This window comes from Pseudopipra pipra, chromosome W (assembly GCF_036250125.1).
Source record: "Pseudopipra pipra isolate bDixPip1 chromosome W, bDixPip1.hap1, whole genome shotgun sequence".
In the NCBI taxonomy this organism is placed as follows: domain Eukaryota; kingdom Metazoa; phylum Chordata; class Aves; order Passeriformes; family Pipridae; genus Pseudopipra; species Pseudopipra pipra.
In genome coordinates, this window is record NC_087580.1 from 12,051,989 (window position 1) to 12,069,723 (window position 17,735).

General features: G+C 49.7%; 2 protein-coding genes and 1 long non-coding RNA gene across 3 annotated transcripts; all 3 read left to right on the forward strand.

Moving 5' to 3' along the window:
* Positions 1-547: 547 nt before the first annotated feature.
* On the forward strand, positions 548-2,860 carry LOC135406083 (hydrocephalus-inducing protein-like). The gene is made up of 5 exons (XM_064640640.1): positions 548-614; positions 776-974; positions 1,606-1,705; positions 2,235-2,334; positions 2,527-2,860. Exons 1-5 carry the CDS (start codon positions 559-561, stop codon positions 2,744-2,746), a joined length of 675 nt encoding a protein of 224 aa, XP_064496710.1. The 5' UTR covers positions 548-558; the 3' UTR covers positions 2,747-2,860.
* Positions 2,861-3,003: 143 nt separating this feature from the next.
* LOC135406288 (hydrocephalus-inducing protein homolog) lies at positions 3,004-8,019 on the forward strand. Its single transcript, XM_064640710.1, has 7 exons — positions 3,004-3,194; positions 4,226-4,280; positions 4,894-5,098; positions 5,466-5,698; positions 6,281-6,432; positions 7,199-7,394; positions 7,885-8,019. Exons 1-7 carry the CDS (start codon positions 3,097-3,099, stop codon positions 8,017-8,019), a joined length of 1,074 nt encoding a protein of 357 aa, XP_064496780.1. The 5' UTR covers positions 3,004-3,096.
* A 7,114-nt stretch (positions 8,020-15,133) lies between these two features.
* Positions 15,134-17,458, forward strand: LOC135406145 (uncharacterized). Its single transcript, XR_010426164.1, has 2 exons — positions 15,134-15,199; positions 16,838-17,458. It is a non-coding gene; the product is annotated as an uncharacterized LOC135406145 (long non-coding RNA).
* The last annotated feature ends 277 nt before the right edge of the window (positions 17,459-17,735 follow it).

The following is a 17,735-nucleotide window of genomic DNA, read 5'->3' on the forward strand; positions in this document are numbered from 1 at the left end:
ATCAAAGCAAGGCAAGGATGAGCACACAGACCGTGCCTCGTGCCCCTGACAGGGATCCTTTTTCTTCCCCTGCTTGTTAGACCATGGTCTTCCAGTGCCACCTCCTGCTGCCAGCACACGGTGCTTTCCTCGGTGTGTGGTGAGGGCAACAGTCTCCTCTGCAGCCTTTTCCCCTTCTCTGGACAGGTACAAGGCACAGAACTGCCCCGGCAACAGCGAAAAGTTAACCATCCTCAACGACTCCCCCATGGAGGCAGAGGTGCATTTCTCCTTTGAGAACGACGGCAAAGGAGAGACGTTCCTTTTGGACCCTCCCAGCATGAGGCTGCAGCCCAAAGAGAAGAAGGTAGGAGGTGAGCAGGTAGGGCAGGCACCGCAGAAGTGCCGTTCCTCCTGCTCACAGAGGGCTCTTTGTATTTCTGTTTGTGGGGACGGGTTCAGAAGCTGAGTGTTTGGGTGTACCCGACTTCTGCTGGCCTCCTGGAAGACAGTCCCGTCTGCTGGATCAAGGACAACCTAGAGCCAGTGGTCTTCTGACTGTGCTGCCAAGGGGGTCACATGAAGCTGGGGGTCAGTCCCCAGGAGCTGCATTTCAACAAGATACTTCTGCACAGGTCAGTCATCCCACGGCTGAGGGCACTCCAAGGCTCGTGACAAAGAGAAGAGGTTTGACTCTGGTTCCAGAGGCTCAGATGGAGCTGCTTTGAGCCGCATTCAGTGGCCAGGCTGGTGTGACCACCCAGCACTGACACTGAGTGTCTTCCTGTCTCTGCAGGACTGACACCCAGACCCTGGTCCTGAGAAACGACAGCCCACTGCCCATGGCATGGCATCTCAGTGGGCTGGACGACCTTGGAGATGAGTTCTCTGCATCGCAAGGCAGGGGCATCGTTGGGCCCCGCACAGACTTTGAGGTGAAGCTGAATTTCAAGGCCGAGAAGATTGGCATCACAAATAAGATGATCCAACTAGAGGTGAGAGGGGCTTGGGCCTTCCTGGCGGAGCAGGGCAGAGCAAGCAGCCGTGTGCTCTTAGGACAGAGTCAGGGAGAGCTGCACCTGACAGACACGGGGGTGCTGTGGCCCCAACTTCTGCCTCTGTGCTGGGTTGCCCGGGTGCCCAGGCTCTGCATCCGGAGCCTGTACCACAGCCACCTTGCTGCTGTGCAGGCTTGAAGGCTGTTGTTTGGTTGTACAGACCAGCATTCGCTCTGCACCCTTTCTGGGATTTTGTTCCCTGTGGTTTAGAGGCTGCATTTCAGCAAACATGCGAGGTGATTGACGAGGAGGGCGCTAATTGTCAATGCCACCTGCTCTGGGACACCTCACATTTCTTGTGGTTGTGTTTACAGCCCTGGCCCTCTCAAGGGAGCTTTAGCAGCACCATTCCCTGCTGTGGGAGTGCAGAATTGGGCTGATAGGGTTTCTTACTGCAGCAGAATCCTGCCGGGGCAGCCTGTGAGATGAACAGGTTAAGAAAACTTGGGAGTCCCCAAACACTTGTCAAGCCAGGGAGGCCGTGGGGGAAGCAGCTGGCAGAGACAAGGACTTAGAGGCTGTCTTCCAAAAGAATGGTCTAAGCAGTGTTTGTTTCTTGCTGCCTCAGGTTTCAGATACAGAAAACATCCTGGGCATTGTTCAAGCTGAAACCATCAAAGTCTCTGTGGAGGTCTACGATGTTAATCTGAGCATCAACATGCCTGAAGGTCAGTGGATGCCTCCCAGGCAACACAGTCCAGATGCATTTTACTACCTTGGCAGGTGGGCAACCAAAGCCCTTGGGAGGGGATGGCATAGCAGGCAAGGGTGGCACAGATCCATAAAGCACAGACCTTGCAAGCTGCGTGAAGTAAAGCACTGTCAGGGCACCAACAGCCTTGAGTCTCTCCCGTCTGAACTTGGAAATGTGCAGCTTCATGTGCAGATTGCATTTGGTGCTTTGAAACAACAGTCATCTGAACAGGCAGTTGGCTCAGCAGAGCACATAAAGTAGCTGGATTTGTGCTTGGAAGCAAGGAAATGGAAACCAAGCTCCTTGGCTTCTACCCTGCAGATACTGGAGTGAGAAGAGAAAGGGCAGCCAAGTAGCTAGAGAACACTTCCAAGAAGGGACACTTGCTGAAGAGGGTTTTGTGCCATCCAAGAACTCCAACTGTGTAGATTGTGAGCTGGTGTGCTCTGCAGCAGCTCACAAATATTCACCACTTCTTACCTCGCTCTGTGGGTTTTCTGCAGGTCCAGATGGCAGCTTGGAATTTGGAACCATTAATGTCCTGGATAATAAGCAGCAAGTCCTGAGTCTGCAGAACAAAGGCTTATATGACATTGAGTACAGGTGAGTCCAGCTGCCTGGTGCTGAGCTTTTCCTCAGGCTCCCAGGCCTGCGTTCTCCCTCTGTCCATGGCTAGAACCTGTTCCCATGCTGCTCCCTTTTCTTTTTTTTCTGGTCCTGTGCAAAGTGCTGGCTGTGCTGGTGGCACCTGTGCTTTCAACTGCAGAGGTCTTCATTCTTTCCCTTTCTCCACAGTTTCAAGCTGACCACTGGAAGTGCCAAGAGGGGCGACTTGGAATCTCCCTTCACTGTCCGGCCGCAGGGGGCTGTGCTGAAAGCCTCCCAGCCACCTGTGAAAGTTGAGGTCCTCTTCCACCCCACAACTGAAGTGTTTCTCGAGAGCAAACCCATCCTGCTCTGCCAGGTGAGCTGCCTGGGCCCGGCTGTGTTAGCACAGTGTGTCTTGGGAGCATAAGCAGGAGAGGTGTCTTGTGCAAAGCAGGCTTTAGCTGGGGCATCCTCTCTCCTACACACACAAACAGAGACTTCCAAAACCATTTGGGAGGCTTCATAAGAGAGCTGGAAATCTGGCTCTGGAAGAGGCCTTTAAAAAGGGAAGGTGAGCTGCTGGAGGCCTGGGGTGGGGACAGAGGTAGAGGCTGGCCTCTCTGCTGTGTTTACCAGCCCCTCCTCTGGTTGCAGGTCACTGATCTCAAATCGGGTCAAGGAGGCAAGACCGTTGCCACCATCCCAGTGAGGGTGTTGGTGAGAGCTGTGTACAGCAAGTACAGCATCGAGCCTGCCTCGCCCATCGACTTTGGTGCCATGGTTAAGGGCACCAAGAAGCGCCAGGTCTTAATTGTAGAGAACAAAGGCGCCCTCAACTTCAAATTCCTCATCCACCAAGCACCTCCACTGCAAAGGTAAGAGAAGACCTGCCCCAGCCTTTCTGTCTGAGGAGGCACCACCACACAGCTGGTGTGTGACAGGCAGTGATGCCAATTTTATGCCCCCAATAAGGCACGGACGGAGTAACTGCTCAGAGACAAAGTTTGTAGCCTTTAAACAGGAGGTATGTTTTATTCACGGTGCCGGGAAGCAGCCAGGTCTCCCTGGGGAAACTGCTTCGATTCAGCAACTCACAGCTGGTCTTTTTATACAATTTTTGGCAAGTAATTGCATCATACATCATGAATATGCATAATATTGTGACATACATTTTTAATATTCATAACAGGCGGAGTCTAGGCGGAGTTAGAGATGTGGTCTTCAATTTGGGGAGAATCTGGGAGGGTCGTTCCTGTTCTTCAGCCTCATGAGTCCCCGGCCCTCCTCCCATCACCATCACGAACTTCTGTGAACTTTCCTGCTTTGGCTACCTTTCTAGCTTATTTGGCGGAGGTTCCTGATATCTTGGCAAGGATGCCTGGGTTTTAGCTCATCCTCTTTCCTTATCAGCCTTTGTTTTCATTCTATATACCAATTTTAGCCTCTTAGTTCCTTCTGTTTTCCTGAGTACATATGTTTCTGTTCTTTTGTGTCAATGTATCCTGCATTCTTTAATGAGTTATGGCCTCTGCTGTCTCTAAGACTACATTCTTTGTGCTTCTGCTTAAATCTGTATTCTGAATTTAACTCTCTGCTTTTCGTATGGTTATATAACAATTGCTCTCTAGGCCTTGCCTGGCTTCAGCAGCCAGACCTGGGTTATTGTCCATTTGGGTCACTGGCTTGGGAAGAGGGAGCAAAACAACACCTCAGTATCCCCATGTGTGGGACAAAGCTGGTGACAGAGCTGCTCTGTCCATGAGCTGCAGCAATGGGTGCTGCAGGCAGCTCTCCGGGGGCCATCGGGAGCAGGAAGGTTTTCCTGCATGGGGAGGAAGGCCAGCTTTGGCCTCAGACAAAGGCAGGGGAGCTCAGCATGACAGATGTCTCTGCTTTCTCCTCTCAGTTCACAGCAAGAGGAATCTGCTCCCTCGGTCAGGGAAAGAAAACGCTCCACACAGGTGGGTGGCTCCTGCTCCTGCCCAGCGTGTGCTGCTGCAGGGGATGGGGGAGGATGCAGCTGTGCCCAGGCTGGGGGTAGGACATGGTCTGTGGGATGGAGAGTCCATTATCTGCTCAGTTCCACTGACAGTCCCATGCTCTGGCTCTGACCTGCAGTTGTGGGGTCAAGAGAGGGGAGCAGGTCCTGTTTTTGGTGGCTGCTAGCCAGCACAGATCTGGGAACACCACAGGAGCAAACTGTCCCCATCTGAACTCCCAATCCATAGAGCACTGACAGCTCTGCTTTTTCTTCTTCCCAATCCCCTCCCTCTCTCCCGGCATTTCTCTCAGTCCTTTCTGCTCTCCTGTACCCCTGGAGGTTGAAGGATCCCAGCTACCACCTCCATTCTCTTCACCCCAACTCCTTTCTCTCTGCCACTCGGGACAGACGTGCAGCTCCTCCTGGCTTGTTCATCTCATCCTGGGGCTGCCTTTGGGCCGTGGAATCATCCTTCCCTGCCCTGCCACTGGGTGCTCGGGCCCAGCTGGAGGCCAAGGCGTGGCATCCTCCTTGCTGGGGGTGTTCAGGGCACAGCTGTTGGGCATCAGCCTGTCCTGGCGCTCTTTCTGCAGGCTCAGCTCACTGCAGGCGTGTTCATGGTGTCCCCTTGCTCCGGCTCCGTCGGTCCTGGGGGCCAGCAGAAGATCACAGTGGATTGCAGCCCAGGAGCAGAGGGGAAATGCGAGGAGCAGCTGTACATTGACATCAGCAACAGAGACCCCAAGGACAATCCCCTCGGCATTCCCTTTACCCTGACTGCCGAGTCCTGCCTCCCAGGTACGTGCTGTCCACAGGTTGCCGTGGGCAGTCCTGCTGCTGATCAGCACCTAAACTTGCTACTTGGATAGAGAGGCACCCTGGTCCTGAAGTCCCACCCTAAAATCCTCAGAGGCTACAGTCCTTTTCAAGTCCACCATTGGGGAGAGGCTGGGAGGGATGTGTGGAAGCATAAAAGGAAAGCAATGCCCTTTAAGACTGAGGTTGTCTGAGCTCCACCCTCACTAACTGAGCTCTCTCATCCAAGGCTGGGTTTTGCAGTCACCTGGACAGAAAGGGCTTATCAAGCTTTCTGAGAGGCCAACTGGGTCCAGGTAAATTCAGCAGAGGTTCTCCAGCCTCAGCCCTTCCTCTGGTCTGTCTGCAGCGCTTGTTGAAGATGCCACGTCCATCTTTGAGCAGTACCCGATCCACAGCAACGTCAATCTCCGCCAGACGTTACAGTCGGTGCAAGGCAACGGTGTGTTCATCAGAGATGATAACAAATTCATCTTCACCAAAGTTCAGGTTGGGCAACGGGCCACGGCTCGCTTCAAGATCTCTAATGGCAGCAGTGTCCCATGTGACGTTGTGCTCTCCATCAAAGCCTTGCCTGGAGAGGTAAGAACAAGAGGCCAAGGTGAGCGCTGCTCTCTAAAGGCCATGTGAGAGCCTGCCTTGTTCTCCAGAGTTATTGCGTTCTCTGGCCCAGCTGGACCAGTCCAGCTCAGTGCCGGTCGAACTGCAGGGCAGAGCAGCAATGCCAGGGGGGCACTTGCATTGAATTCCACATCTCTCAAGCAAATTTTGGCTCACGCTTCTGGGTCTTTGGTGGGAATCCTTCTGAACATCTCTCGAAAGCACACTCAGAGAGGGGCTGTTACAGACCGATGGGCCAGAGCTCAAAGCAGAGCATTTCCTGGCTTTTCCTTCTCTTGAAAGGCCAGTCCTGGGTTATTTGAAGGGTTTCTGTGCCGTCCCAACCTCTCACATGTGCTGGGGTGGCTGCCCAGCCCTCAAAGCAAGCTTTTGCTCGCCTGGGCATTGGCGCAAGGTCAGCATCCCCTGGCATGGAGGGAGCCTGCCCAGGGAAGCATGAAGCAAGACAGGCTGTCTGGGGCTGTTCCCAGGGATGCATCTAGGAATGTACTGGGTCACATTGAAAGATGTGACACTAACACTGCACTGTGGGTTCCCCCCAAGCCTCACAGCCTCATCAGCAACATCTTCAAGTTGGATCCTGTTGAGATGAGCATTCCTGGCTTATCCCACGCTTTTGCTACAGTGACCTTCACTCCAGAACAAAAGGAGGACTACCAGTGCACTTTCACAGCTTCCCTTGTTAGCCCAAAAAGGTAGTGACCCTGTGAAGTATTGGGGGGACCGTTCGGGTAGCTGCCTCTCCTCTTGGTGCCTCTAATGCTTTCAGTGCCCTTAGGCAGAGTACCTGGCATGAGATGATGTAGGGGGCATTAAGCATTAGGCAGAGCAGAGCAGGAAAATGAGGAGGATACTTCAGGCTGTGTGAGGGACTCTGAAGAGAGAGCCTTAGGTAGCCAGCTGGAAGTTACTGACAAGTGCAACAGCTGAGCTGGGGCTTTCCAAGGACAAATGCTCAGATGAAGCAGTTTCTGTGCCAGCAAGTCAAGATTTCCTCTTTATTTGTGTAAAAGGAAGTGATCCTGTGTGGTTTCCAGGCATACATTAAGCAATTTTTTTATCAGGGGAGTGACTGGAGCTCTTATCAAAGAGAAGCCCAGTTCCTCTCCCTGGCACCTGTGTACTGGGGCTCTGACCTGCCCTTCCCCAAGCCTTTAGTGGCTGAATTGGAACAGGGAAGTCAGCTTTCTGCCCTAACAAGCAATTCCTTCTTTAGGATCCTTGGAAATAATCTTTACTGACGGTGCTGTTGATTTGGTTTTCCCTTCTTGCTTTCGTACTGTTCTCATGGTGTGCTTTTGCTTGTTGCATATGTCTCCTATCACTGCAGCCAGAGGATTTGCCACGTCTCCTCCGGTGCCTCGTTATTTATCTGCTGTACGGCATGATTCAAATGAGGGAAATTATTTAGAACTGTTATTCTGGAAGGCTCTGGCTGAAATGGTTTCTGTGCCTCTCCAGCAGCTCCGTGAAGATGAAACCCCAAGAGCTGACCTTCACTGTCAGTGGAGAGGGGCACGTGCCTCAGGTGACAGTCGAGTGCCCGGGCCTTCGGAGTAAGAGAGGAACCCCTGTGCTGCGCTTCAGGAGGCTCCTGCTGGGGGATTCACAGACACTCCCCCTGGTCCTTTGTAACAATGGCATCATACCCACAAAGGTAAGGACCTGCTCGGGGAATGCTCTGGGCTGGGAACAAGTGCTTGTCCTGTGGAGGAAAGGTCCCAAAAAATGTGATTTTCTGTCCAGTCTTTCCTTGTCAGTTGAACACAAGACAAGAAAGGTGGTGGGGTGTTTTTCCCCCATCTCCCAGCTCACATTTTGTTCTCATGTGGGTGTGGGTGACGTCCCAGTTCCATGAGATTGCATTTGATACTGGTTGACTCCATTTTAATTAAACTTAGTTGTGGTTCTGTTACATTCTGCTCGTGACTGACTGTCCTGTTTGGCTCTATGTCAGTTCTGTCCATATGCTTCTGAACAACCTTTTTTCCCTGTGTGACTTCACGTAACCTTTGTGCTGGGCGCTGTGTTTGAGGTGGGGAGGTGGTCTGGGTTCCCCGTGCTGGACCAGCGGCCGTACGGGCTCAACCCCCGTGCCAGCCTCTACTCACACCAATGTCATTGTGCTCCGTGTTCCCTTTTCTCAGTTTACAGTTCATATCATGGATGACCAGGGAGTTTTCTTCCTGAAAAGCACGCAGTCCGCACTCCGTGCCTTCCACACTGCAGACATGGAAAAGGACTCCACTGGAAAAGGTAAATTCATTAACTGTGCAGCGTGATCACTCACAGAGGGAAAAGGTGTGCCCTGTTCTTGGCTTGTCTAAGCAGCAGCCACATGTTGGACATAGTTTCTTTCCTTGGTCTCTCTGTCCCCCAAGCTTTTCTTGTGGACTCCTTGCAGGGTTTCCTCCTAGCAAGTTGTAGGAAGTTTTTCTGTTCTTAGAGACACAGTGGGTTGAGCTGTGGGGGACTATCACCACCTCAGTGGACTGGCTGAGGTCTTTGCTGCGTGTGGGAAGGTACCAGCCTGAAGGGAGGCAGCCCTTGAGCACACAAGCCAGCCAGCAGAAGCCAAAACCGCTCCTTGGCTCAGCCTTCTGTATGGCAGGAGCTGGCTGGAAGCAGATGGAATGCGCGAGAACGTGGCGATAGCTGGGATGAACTGGGAGCCCTTAGGAAAGGAGTGGGAGGTACTGGGATAAACTGGGAGCCCCGAGGAAGGAACTGGGGCTCTCCGCCATTTGCGTAGCGCTGAGGGCAGGGCGCTTACGCCATTTGCGTAGCTAAACGCAGTTTACGTAGCGCCCCTCTCTTGCCGTTACCGGCGCCCCCTTACGCCGTTTGCGTAGGGCTGTGGGCAGCGGCGTTAGGAGGGGACTGGGATGGACTGGGAGCCCTTAGGAGGGAACTGAGAGCCCTTAAAGAGGGACTGGGACAAAGTGGGAGCCCTTTGGAGAGGACTGGGATGAAGTGGGAAAGGTCCGCGAGACCTCAGGAAGCCACCGTGGCCCTCCCGTCATTTGCGTAGCGCTGAGGGCAGGGCTCTTGCGCTATTTGAATAGCTTTACGCAACTGACGTAACTCTCCTATTGCCCTTACCGGCGCCCTCCTTACGCTGTTTGAGTAGGGCTGTGGGCATTGCCGTCCCCCTTACGCAATTTGTGTAGCACCGCTCCGTTGCCGCCCGCGGTGCCGCCTTACGCCGTTTGCGTATCCCTGCGCCGTTTGCGCAGCGCGGCGGGGGCGGGCCCGTGTCCCCGCCTGCTGATGTTTATTTATCAGTGTCCAGGCGCTCGACCCCTCAGCCCCTCACACACCCACGGGCCCCACGGCAGCGCGGGGGAGGATCCCGGGGGTGTCCAAAAGCTCCTCCAAAAGTCAGTTTATGGCTTTGCAGAGGGCTCTTGGGAGTCACCGAGGGGCTGAATGTAAAGAGAAAAATGAAAGCTTTGGGCGGGGGGGGGGGGGGGGGGGGGGAATATAACAATTGCATGTCTGTGTTCCCGAGGAGCTGTGGGTGTTTTTAGGCAGCTGCCTGCAGAGGCCATCGCCGTTTCGTGAGGCGGCATTAATGCAGCGGGAGGAGACTTTTTGTGCTGTTCACAGAAATTCGGATTTTAAGGTTTTTCTCCTTGGTTTGAAGCTTCTTCATTCTTCCTTCGCTCTCTTTCAGAGCAAAGGTTTTAATTTTTAAACTTAAGAGGAAAAAAGTAATAACAACAAGTGAGGAAAACTAGGGGGAAAAGGGAAAAGTTCTTCTGAAAGGATTACAATGTGCAAGCAGAATCAGTTCTCTCTCCAGGAGACAAAAAATATTAGAGGTGTAAATTGGCTCCAAAAATGCCCCCAGGGGCATAGGGAGGATAATCAGGATGACATCCTGGCTGAGCACTCAGCATCCGGGGCATGGCCCAGGTGTGCAGGGAAAATGCAGCTCATCAGGCATGTGTTAAACAGAGAATTTGTTTCTGGTATAAAAAGATGCCTGACTGGTCTGTGCACACACCAAACCAGCCCTTTGTGACTTGCACGGGCCGACTTGACTTCCAGGTTTTGAGACACTAGTTTTGATCTAAAAGCCCAGCCTATTGCTAGTGCTGCAGAACTGCTTGTTTGATGCAAGGAGAAAACAGGGATTGTGGCAGGAGCGAGGTCAGGCAGATGCCCTTCGGTGCAAAACTCCTGGAGCGAGCTGCAGCATTTCTGTTAAGGGCCTTCTGTGTTGGAGTTGACTTCTTCCACTCCAGGACCTTTCACTTGCAAAGTACATTATGGGGCTCCTTTGTTTAACAAGTCTCTGGGAGCTGTGAGAGAGAGAATTAATGCTGGCATTTGGAAAGACAAGCGATAGTGCTGCATTGGATTTGGGTTTCATGTCATTATTTTCTGGTTCTAGAGTCAGAAAAAGCTGCTCATTTACTTTTCATGCAGCTGTACTGTTTTTTCCTGACTTCTTGAGGAGGCAGAGCTGATGAAATCGTGCTGTAGGAGACAGTTTCTCAGTTAAATGCATTTTATTTTGACCTATTTCCTTCCACTTGAGTCTAACATTTGGTCTCTTCATAGCCAATATTCTGTTTTATGGAAAGGTTTTAAAGTTTTCCTGAAGGAGATGAGTAAAAGGTGAAGTACCCAAGACAACCTAAATTTATATTATTCCTTTTGCCATTATTATTAAAAATAGGAAAGAAGAAGTAGTGTTGGGGAAAATACAGGGAATGCTGATGCAATTATACCTACATGTGCAAAGCTACGTGCTTGCTTTTACTCTTGAAATTTAGACCTCTGCTTTCCTTCTACAGACTGGGACAGTTCATTTCAGTTGCATTTTGCAACTACTGACATACATGTTCATTCCTAAATTCACTTCATATGCTTCCAAATCCTTAGGACAACATTCAGTTTAGGCACACCAAGAAAAACCTGGAGTGATTCCACCGACCTAAATGTAATTACTCAGTGCTGAATTAAAGGCACAGGTGTGTAACTTAAGACCCATGTGTTTGGAGTAACAAGGAGAGATCAAAATTTCAGCTTTTGTCATTAAATTCAAGGTTTCTAGACCTTAATCCAAGACACATTTGTAGAGAGAGGTGATAGCTTCTTTTTAGAGGCATTATTATTATTAAACAGTGTTTTCTTGGACTGCTCACGTTTTCTCCCAGGTCACCCTCTAACACTAATCTGTGACTAAATATTAAAAAAAAGTGAGCTGTGAATGGTTTTAAGCTGAGACAAGATTCTCACTGTTAATGGCTTGGTCAGAGAGAGAGAGTATTTGTTTCAGCATGTAAATCTCTTTCCTGCAATGCTTAAAGCTGCTGATTCTGGAGTTTAGGAGGCCAGCGTGTCCAGAGCTGCTCTAGTCCCTGGGCTGATGAGCTCTCCCAGCTGGGTAAAGCTCTGTCAGGAGCCAGTTTGTAGTGAATTGACTGCAGGCAGAAAATATAAAAGCTCATAGGAAACATGAGCCTGACTCAGGAGCTATTTCTGTTCAGGTGACATTCTAATCCAAGCATGTGGCGAATCACTACAGCAAAAATTGATTGGACCCCATATCAAACGAGTATTGACAAATATGAAGAAGTTTGTTTTGAGTTAGTAATATAAGGGGTCTTTTATATATATGGTGCATTACAACGGGGGGATTCAGGGCTTTGTCAGACTGTCTATAAAAATTAAAAAAATACGTTTGTAAGATTTTAGAAGAAAAGGTACAGTTTCTCTTCCCTGCATGTGGCAATTTACTGAATAATGCATCATTTTGTCAACTCTTATATAGCAATCGAGAAATGCCCTACAGTGCTCCCTGCACACAGGAGACAAGAATGCAGATGGTTATGGAAACAGGCTTGAAACTTGCTTGAAATAAAAATCTCCGTTCTATACTTGTGGCTTTGAAGGCCTGGGCTGTTTTTCTTTTCCTTCTGGAGTAGCTGCGATTCATCTCGTTCGATTGGAGTGAATTCATCCCGTTCCCGAGGCCAATGGGAGGAGCGAGCGGGCGGCCATGTTGTGCGGGGGGCGGGGAGGAAGGAGCCGAGATGGCGGCGCTCCCTCACACGCACGGCACAGGATGGCCGGGGAGCAGCGGCAGCTCCCGCACGGCTCCCGGGCGCGCTCGGGGGACACCCGGCTGGCGCCCCGGGTGCCGCGCTCGAGGGCCGGGGGCTCTGGGGCTGCGGAGGGCGGCGAGCGGGGCTGCCGAGAGCGGCTGGGACGGGCGGGCAGCAATGGCGCCGGGACTGCGAGCGCTGCCCGCGCCGCTCCCTCGCCGGGCGGGCGCGGGGCCGCCCTTGGCCGCGGGAAGAGCGAGCATCGGAGCAGCGCCCCGTCCTCGGGGCCCCCGGTGCCGGCCAGCGGGCTGCTCTTCGCCAGGTGAGTGCCGCGCTCCTCCTTGTCCTTTGTCCTGGGGAGGGAAAACAAAATGTCCTCGGAGCCGGGAGGGGAAGGGGGCGCTGCCTCTGCCGGCCCCCCCTCCCACCCCTCGCCGCTCGCTGAGGGGACCCGCGGGAACTGTCGGGGACCCCCGGCCGTGTCCTGCCCGTGGGGGGTGAGGGGGAGCGGCGGGACCGGGGGAGCCCCGGTGCCCCTCGGCGGCTGCGGCGCTGCCGTCCCGGCCCTGCAGCACCCGCGGGGGCCGCCCGGCCCGGCCCCGATGCAGCACCGAGGGGGCAGCGGCGGGTTTCGGGTCCCCGGTGCGGCCCCGGGCACAGGGGGGGCACTACGGGAAGCAAAGGTAGGTACTTAAATATGAGTTACAGGATAAGGAAACGGATGAGTTTGTGTGTTACGTGGAAAGCTTTTAAAAACGTTTCTTGGGTGTCAGGTTTGTTTTTAGTGTTCAGTTTATGCGTTTTTCAGAGACCTCACAGTCATTTCTCTTTCTGGAACATTTTTTAATCTTCGGTGCCTAATAATTTTAGAAGTTGTAGAACACCTATTGCAAGACTTTCTAAAAATGCAAGTTTAAATGGAACGCCTGACGTTTGTTATGTGTTAGCTGGCATTCAGCAATTACCAATGTAAGGGCAAAATTGGAATTCTGAATGTATGAAAAGTCTCGAGTTTCTATAAGTTTTGAATAATAGTTTATTATATGGTAAAAGCAAGCAGCCGGCTGGGTGACAGAAATGGGACCAGTTTCCCAAATCTGCACCCCCCTACTACAGGGTACATTTAGTATTTATCTTAGCTACTTCATGCATATTAATTATATCCTAGACATAGACATTCTACAGGTTTTTGCTAAGTATTTAATAGATGGGTTTTCTTACAGCTAAAGCTAAAGGGTTATCTCTACAACCGGTCACAATTCATGCATTCTTGGATGAACAGGCGCCTAAAGATTTAAAGTTCTACTATATTTTATTCTTAGGATAGTAAGGAGGTTTTAGGCCTCTTGACCTTGTGAGGGTCTGTTTTATTTCTTTATGGGGGTGTAATTAAGTTTTACAATCCGTTTGTTTTATTTTGATGTAATCACCCATTTGTTTCACGAATCACAATTATTTATATATCACAAAAAGTCACTGTGATAGAGGGAGAGGTAAATATTAAGAACTTGAGTTTTAGTTGGAGGTTGTGTTTAGCCATATTTGTTGGATTTCTATGGTGTACACTTAAGCAAGGTTATAAAACTCCATGCAGGTTAGAGTTGGAGTTGGAGGTAAATCTGGATTATTCAATACTTCCTCTGCAAATGTGAATCTGTCATTACAACAATATAAGTTTGCCCTTTTTTGGAAATAGAAATACAGGTTTTAGCAACCGCTGGACTTCTCCACCTTTATGCAAAATGTTCCGTGTCTTTATTTTAGATTTGGATTATGGTGGTTTTCTAACCCAGCCACAGTTCTGCAGTATAGAACAGGTTCTGGCATACACACTGTGCCCTAAAGAAAGTTCTGGCTGTAGGTGGGTGTCTGCTGGATTTCTCTTTTCTTAAAGATGTTATGGGATTTTTTTTTCCGATAGCTTTGAGTGGTTTCTTTTAACAACTGTAAATAAAATAGCAAGTAATTGTCTCAAAAAATTAATTCCTCTTAATTTGTAGTGTGTTTTGTTTAACAGTTCTGCTTTTTTATATTCAAGGTGTAGGAATTGGAATTTATATTTGGATACCTTTTAATTTAGCAAGGAATGTTTTTTAAAATTGTATTTTTACCCACTGATTCCAGACTTCTTCTTAAGTATGAAGTAGTGGGGCTGATAAATATAACTGCTGTAAAATAAAATAACATTTTTGCCTTCACAAAAGGCAAGAAAAGTTGGCTGGAGGTAGTGCAAATATAGTGTTCCTTTTGTTAAAGACCCTGGTTTGGGATCTGATGAAAGGTTAAAGAAGCTGAAAGCTTTAAAACTGTTTTCTAAAGGGCAAAAAGATGCATTTTTGGGGAAGATCAAGCAAGGTAGGACTTACAGAGAAGCTGATGACAGAAGCCATTTTGAAATAACTTTGCTGTCCCTAAAGGTTTTATTTAATTTTGCATAGCCTGGTTCTAAAGACTTTAATGGGAAAAAAAAGCACAAGGGGTGAGGGGTATTGGGTGATAAGTTACTCAATAAAAACGGTTAAATTTGCATTTGATCTCTAAGTCTTTCAAAATTAAAGTAATGGAAGACAGAAGAGCAGATTGCAGTTAGTCATGAGAAGCACAGGTCGTGTGTGTTGTGTGTCAGTCACTGTCATCTCCAGTGTGTTTTATTTCAGCCAAGAATGTCCTTTTATTTTTAGAGTTGAGTTGTAAAGATACAGTTACTGCTATCATAAGTTTTCTTGACTTAATAATTACCTAAAGATCAGTACATTTCAGGCCTGTGTTCTGCTTTTCTAAAGCAAAATGTTGAAAATTTCCATTTTTTTTTTTTTTTCAGGTAGAATGCCATGAACAATTCCTTATTGTCTGAGTGGCTTCAGAGGAAACGTTCATGAGTTATTTTCTCAGGTAAGAGTGGCTGTAACTTGTGGTAGTATGTTCATTTCCTTGTTATTTTTTTATCTTGAAATTTGCCTTTTTGCTACTGTGCAGATGGGAAGAAAAGAAATCTGATTTTTTATGTGGAGGGGGGATATATTTTGTAAAATATCTGGACTTTTAGAAAGATTTTTTTTTTTTTTTTTTTTTTTTTTGCAGATGCAGGTAGACTGTCTTCAAATAATGTCAAGTTTCTGTGCTCCTTCTGTCTAAATTTGAGTTTCCCCAGCCTGCCTGGTTAGGTGTTCCTCAACCAGACACCAGGAGGAGACGGCAGAGAGAGACGGGGCTCACGCAGGGCTGAGCAGCGAGTCAGGGGCTCTACGCCTCAGGGCTCTGGCCTGTGCTGCAAACTCCTCTAACTTCTGCCTTGGAACCAGTGGAGGAGCACCTTGGAAGAGACCTCGGTGTTCCGAGGACAGAGACTCCCTGACTCACCGTGGCAGACAGGCAGGAGGAGGCCCGGAAGGGAGGGAGCCAGGTGAGAGCAAAGTGCCCCTCCCGCAGCCTGGCAGAGGGGCTGTCAGGGTGGGCAGCACAGGTGCCATGCCTGGGGCCACTGTCTCTCTCCCCTCCAGCATGCCTGCTGTGTCAGCCATCAGAGGCTGACCCGGACATCTGCGGGCAAAAAAGTTTCGTATTTGGGCTCTGTGTCCACAAGCTCTGCCTGGTGAGTTGCTCTGCAGGCTCCCTCCACTTTTTGACAGGCAGTCCCTGCCACTCTCTCCTCATCAGTGAGTGTCCTTTTCCTGCAGTTTTTTGTCAGCAACTCTCCTGACATCCCGGTTCAGCGACTAGAAGACTGGAATATTGGTGCAAGGGAGATCCCAGATATAGTCTCCCAGGCGGCTCAGCAGGTGAGAGCCTGACAAGAGCAGGGAGATTTGGGCCAGGCGAGGTTTGCTGGAGCTTAGCCCAGACCCCAAGCAAGAAAGCCCAGCCCTTCCAACCAGCTCTGGGACAAGGAGGAGGCCCTGAGGCTGCTGCTGATGGGGCTGCTCTGCTCTTTCCAGAGCTGCTGCATCTGTGGCCAGAGCGGGGCCACCATCCCCTGCTGTGATGGCACAGTGGGAAGGCAGGGACACCCTGCACCTGCCCGATTCCAGGACAGAGGGAGCTCATCAGTTTTCTTTTCCCATCAGGCCACCATCACGGGAGGGCTTTAATGCATTGGCTGAGCTAGAAGAGAGACACAGGCACTGGGATGCCAGTGAGTGCCTTTGTCCAGGAGGCAGGCAGGAGGCAGAGGAGGAGGGGTAAGTTGCCAAAGCTGCACCCCAGGGCTCTGCAGGGCTTGAAGCAGAAGGACCCAGGAGAAGAGCTCAGCACCTCCATGAACTCGTTTGCTTCCCCAGGCCCTGGGAACTGCTCCTGTGCTCCTCCTGTGCTGCCGAGGGCACCCACAGACACTGCTCTGGCCTGGGGACAGCAGAACCAGATGGGAATGTGATGGCTGTGCAGTCCCAGGCACAGGTAAAAGGCAAAGCACCCTGGTGATCCTGGCAGCTGGTGCCCCTGGGCCTGGCAGTGGGTGTCCAGGGTGGGCTTGGCTGAGCTTGTCTGCTCCAGGAGGGCTGGGGGCACCTCTCTGACCTATCTTGTCCCAGGTCTGGAACGATCTTGTCCCTCCTGCTTCCCCTTACAGCCTCCAGTTAAGACCCAGAGCATGTTGCCTCTCATGAGGGAATCTTCTGACGACTCGACAGAATACGAGACCATCACCCCCAGTAGGAGCAAACTCCATAGCAACCAACAGGCAACATCGGAGGAGACTCTGGAATCCCCCTCCCAGGAGACGAGCAGCTCCAGCCCTGACAGTCAGGTAACATCGGGGTCGTGTCAGTGTTTCCTGCCTCGGAACCAGTGGAGGAGCACCTTGGAAGAGACCTCGGTGTTCCGAGGACAGACGCCCTGCTGACATCACCATGGCAAGCCCCCGAAGAAAGGGAGCAAGCCCCCAAAGAGAGACAGGAAGCCCCTGAACAGAGAGAGGACCAAGCCCCTGAAGACAGGCAGGAAGCCTGTGAGAGCAAAGTGCCCCTCCCGCAGCCTGGCAGAGGGGCTGTCAGGGTAGGCAGCACAGGTGCCATGCCCGGGGCCACTGTCTCTCTCCCTCCAGCATGCCTGCTGTGTCAGCAGTCAGAGCCTGACCCGGACATCTTGTGCGGAAAAACTCCGGATAAATGGTTTCTGTGCCCACCAGTTCTGCCCTCCCAACAGCGAAACCAGTCCCGCCAGCCAACGGGACTGGTCAATGCAACAGGAGCCACTGGGAGGGACTGGGAGGGACTGGGTGTCATTATCTAGTTAACTAAACCAAGTCCCTTCACTATAAACCTTAGACAAGGTAAAAGGGAGGTAACTTGTTTTATGTCTTTACAGGGGCCCAATTAAGTTTTATGATTTCTTTTTCTTTTCTCTCTCCGGGTTGTGTTGACCTCAGGCTGTTTTCTTTTTATGTACCTCAAATCGTTCTCCCTTTTACCTTGTCTAAAATTTATAGTGAAGGCACTTGGTTTAGTTAACTAGATAATAACACCTTTCGTAAAAGTTGATAACTGTGTAGATAACAAGCACCCATCTGCTCAGTGTCTGACCTGACAATGTGTAATGTTTTTGCTGTTGTGTAATGAATGTACATATTTTATTTATTTACACGTATTATACATTTGTATATATATTATTGAGATAAATTGTATATCAATATATTATATATAATTATATAAAGACTTTTATATATTAATTTCTAGACATTATTTATGTATTTAAATGTTTATTTATTTTATATATGTTTTATATACATTTTATATATTTACATATATTATTGATATATATTATATATCAATATATTTATATATTGATATATAAAACATATATTTATATATAAATGTATATATTGTTCATGTATTTGAATATTTATTTATTTTATATATATTTTATATATTTATATATTATTGATATATAATATATCAAGATATTATATATAAATATATAAAAACATATACTAATATATATAA

Excerpts from the sequence above, each read along its gene's own strand:
- LOC135406083 (XM_064640640.1), top strand. The coding sequence starts at position 559 with ATGAAGCTGGGGGTCAGTCCCCAGGAGCTGCATTTCAACAAGATACTT. Across the intron at positions 1,706-2,234 it reads GAGCATCAACATGCCTGAAG|GTCCAGATGGCAGCTTGGAA; the intron begins GTCAGTGGATGC and ends GGTTTTCTGCAG. Across the intron at positions 2,335-2,526 it reads TTATATGACATTGAGTACAG|TTTCAAGCTGACCACTGGAA; the intron begins GTGAGTCCAGCT and ends CTTTCTCCACAG.
- LOC135406288 (XM_064640710.1), top strand. The coding sequence starts at position 3,097 with ATGGTTAAGGGCACCAAGAAGCGCCAGGTCTTAATTGTAGAGAACAAA. Across the intron at positions 4,281-4,893 it reads AAAGAAAACGCTCCACACAG|GCTCAGCTCACTGCAGGCGT; the intron begins GTGGGTGGCTCC and ends CTCTTTCTGCAG. Across the intron at positions 5,699-6,280 it reads TCAAAGCCTTGCCTGGAGAG|CCTCACAGCCTCATCAGCAA; the intron begins GTAAGAACAAGA and ends GTTCCCCCCAAG.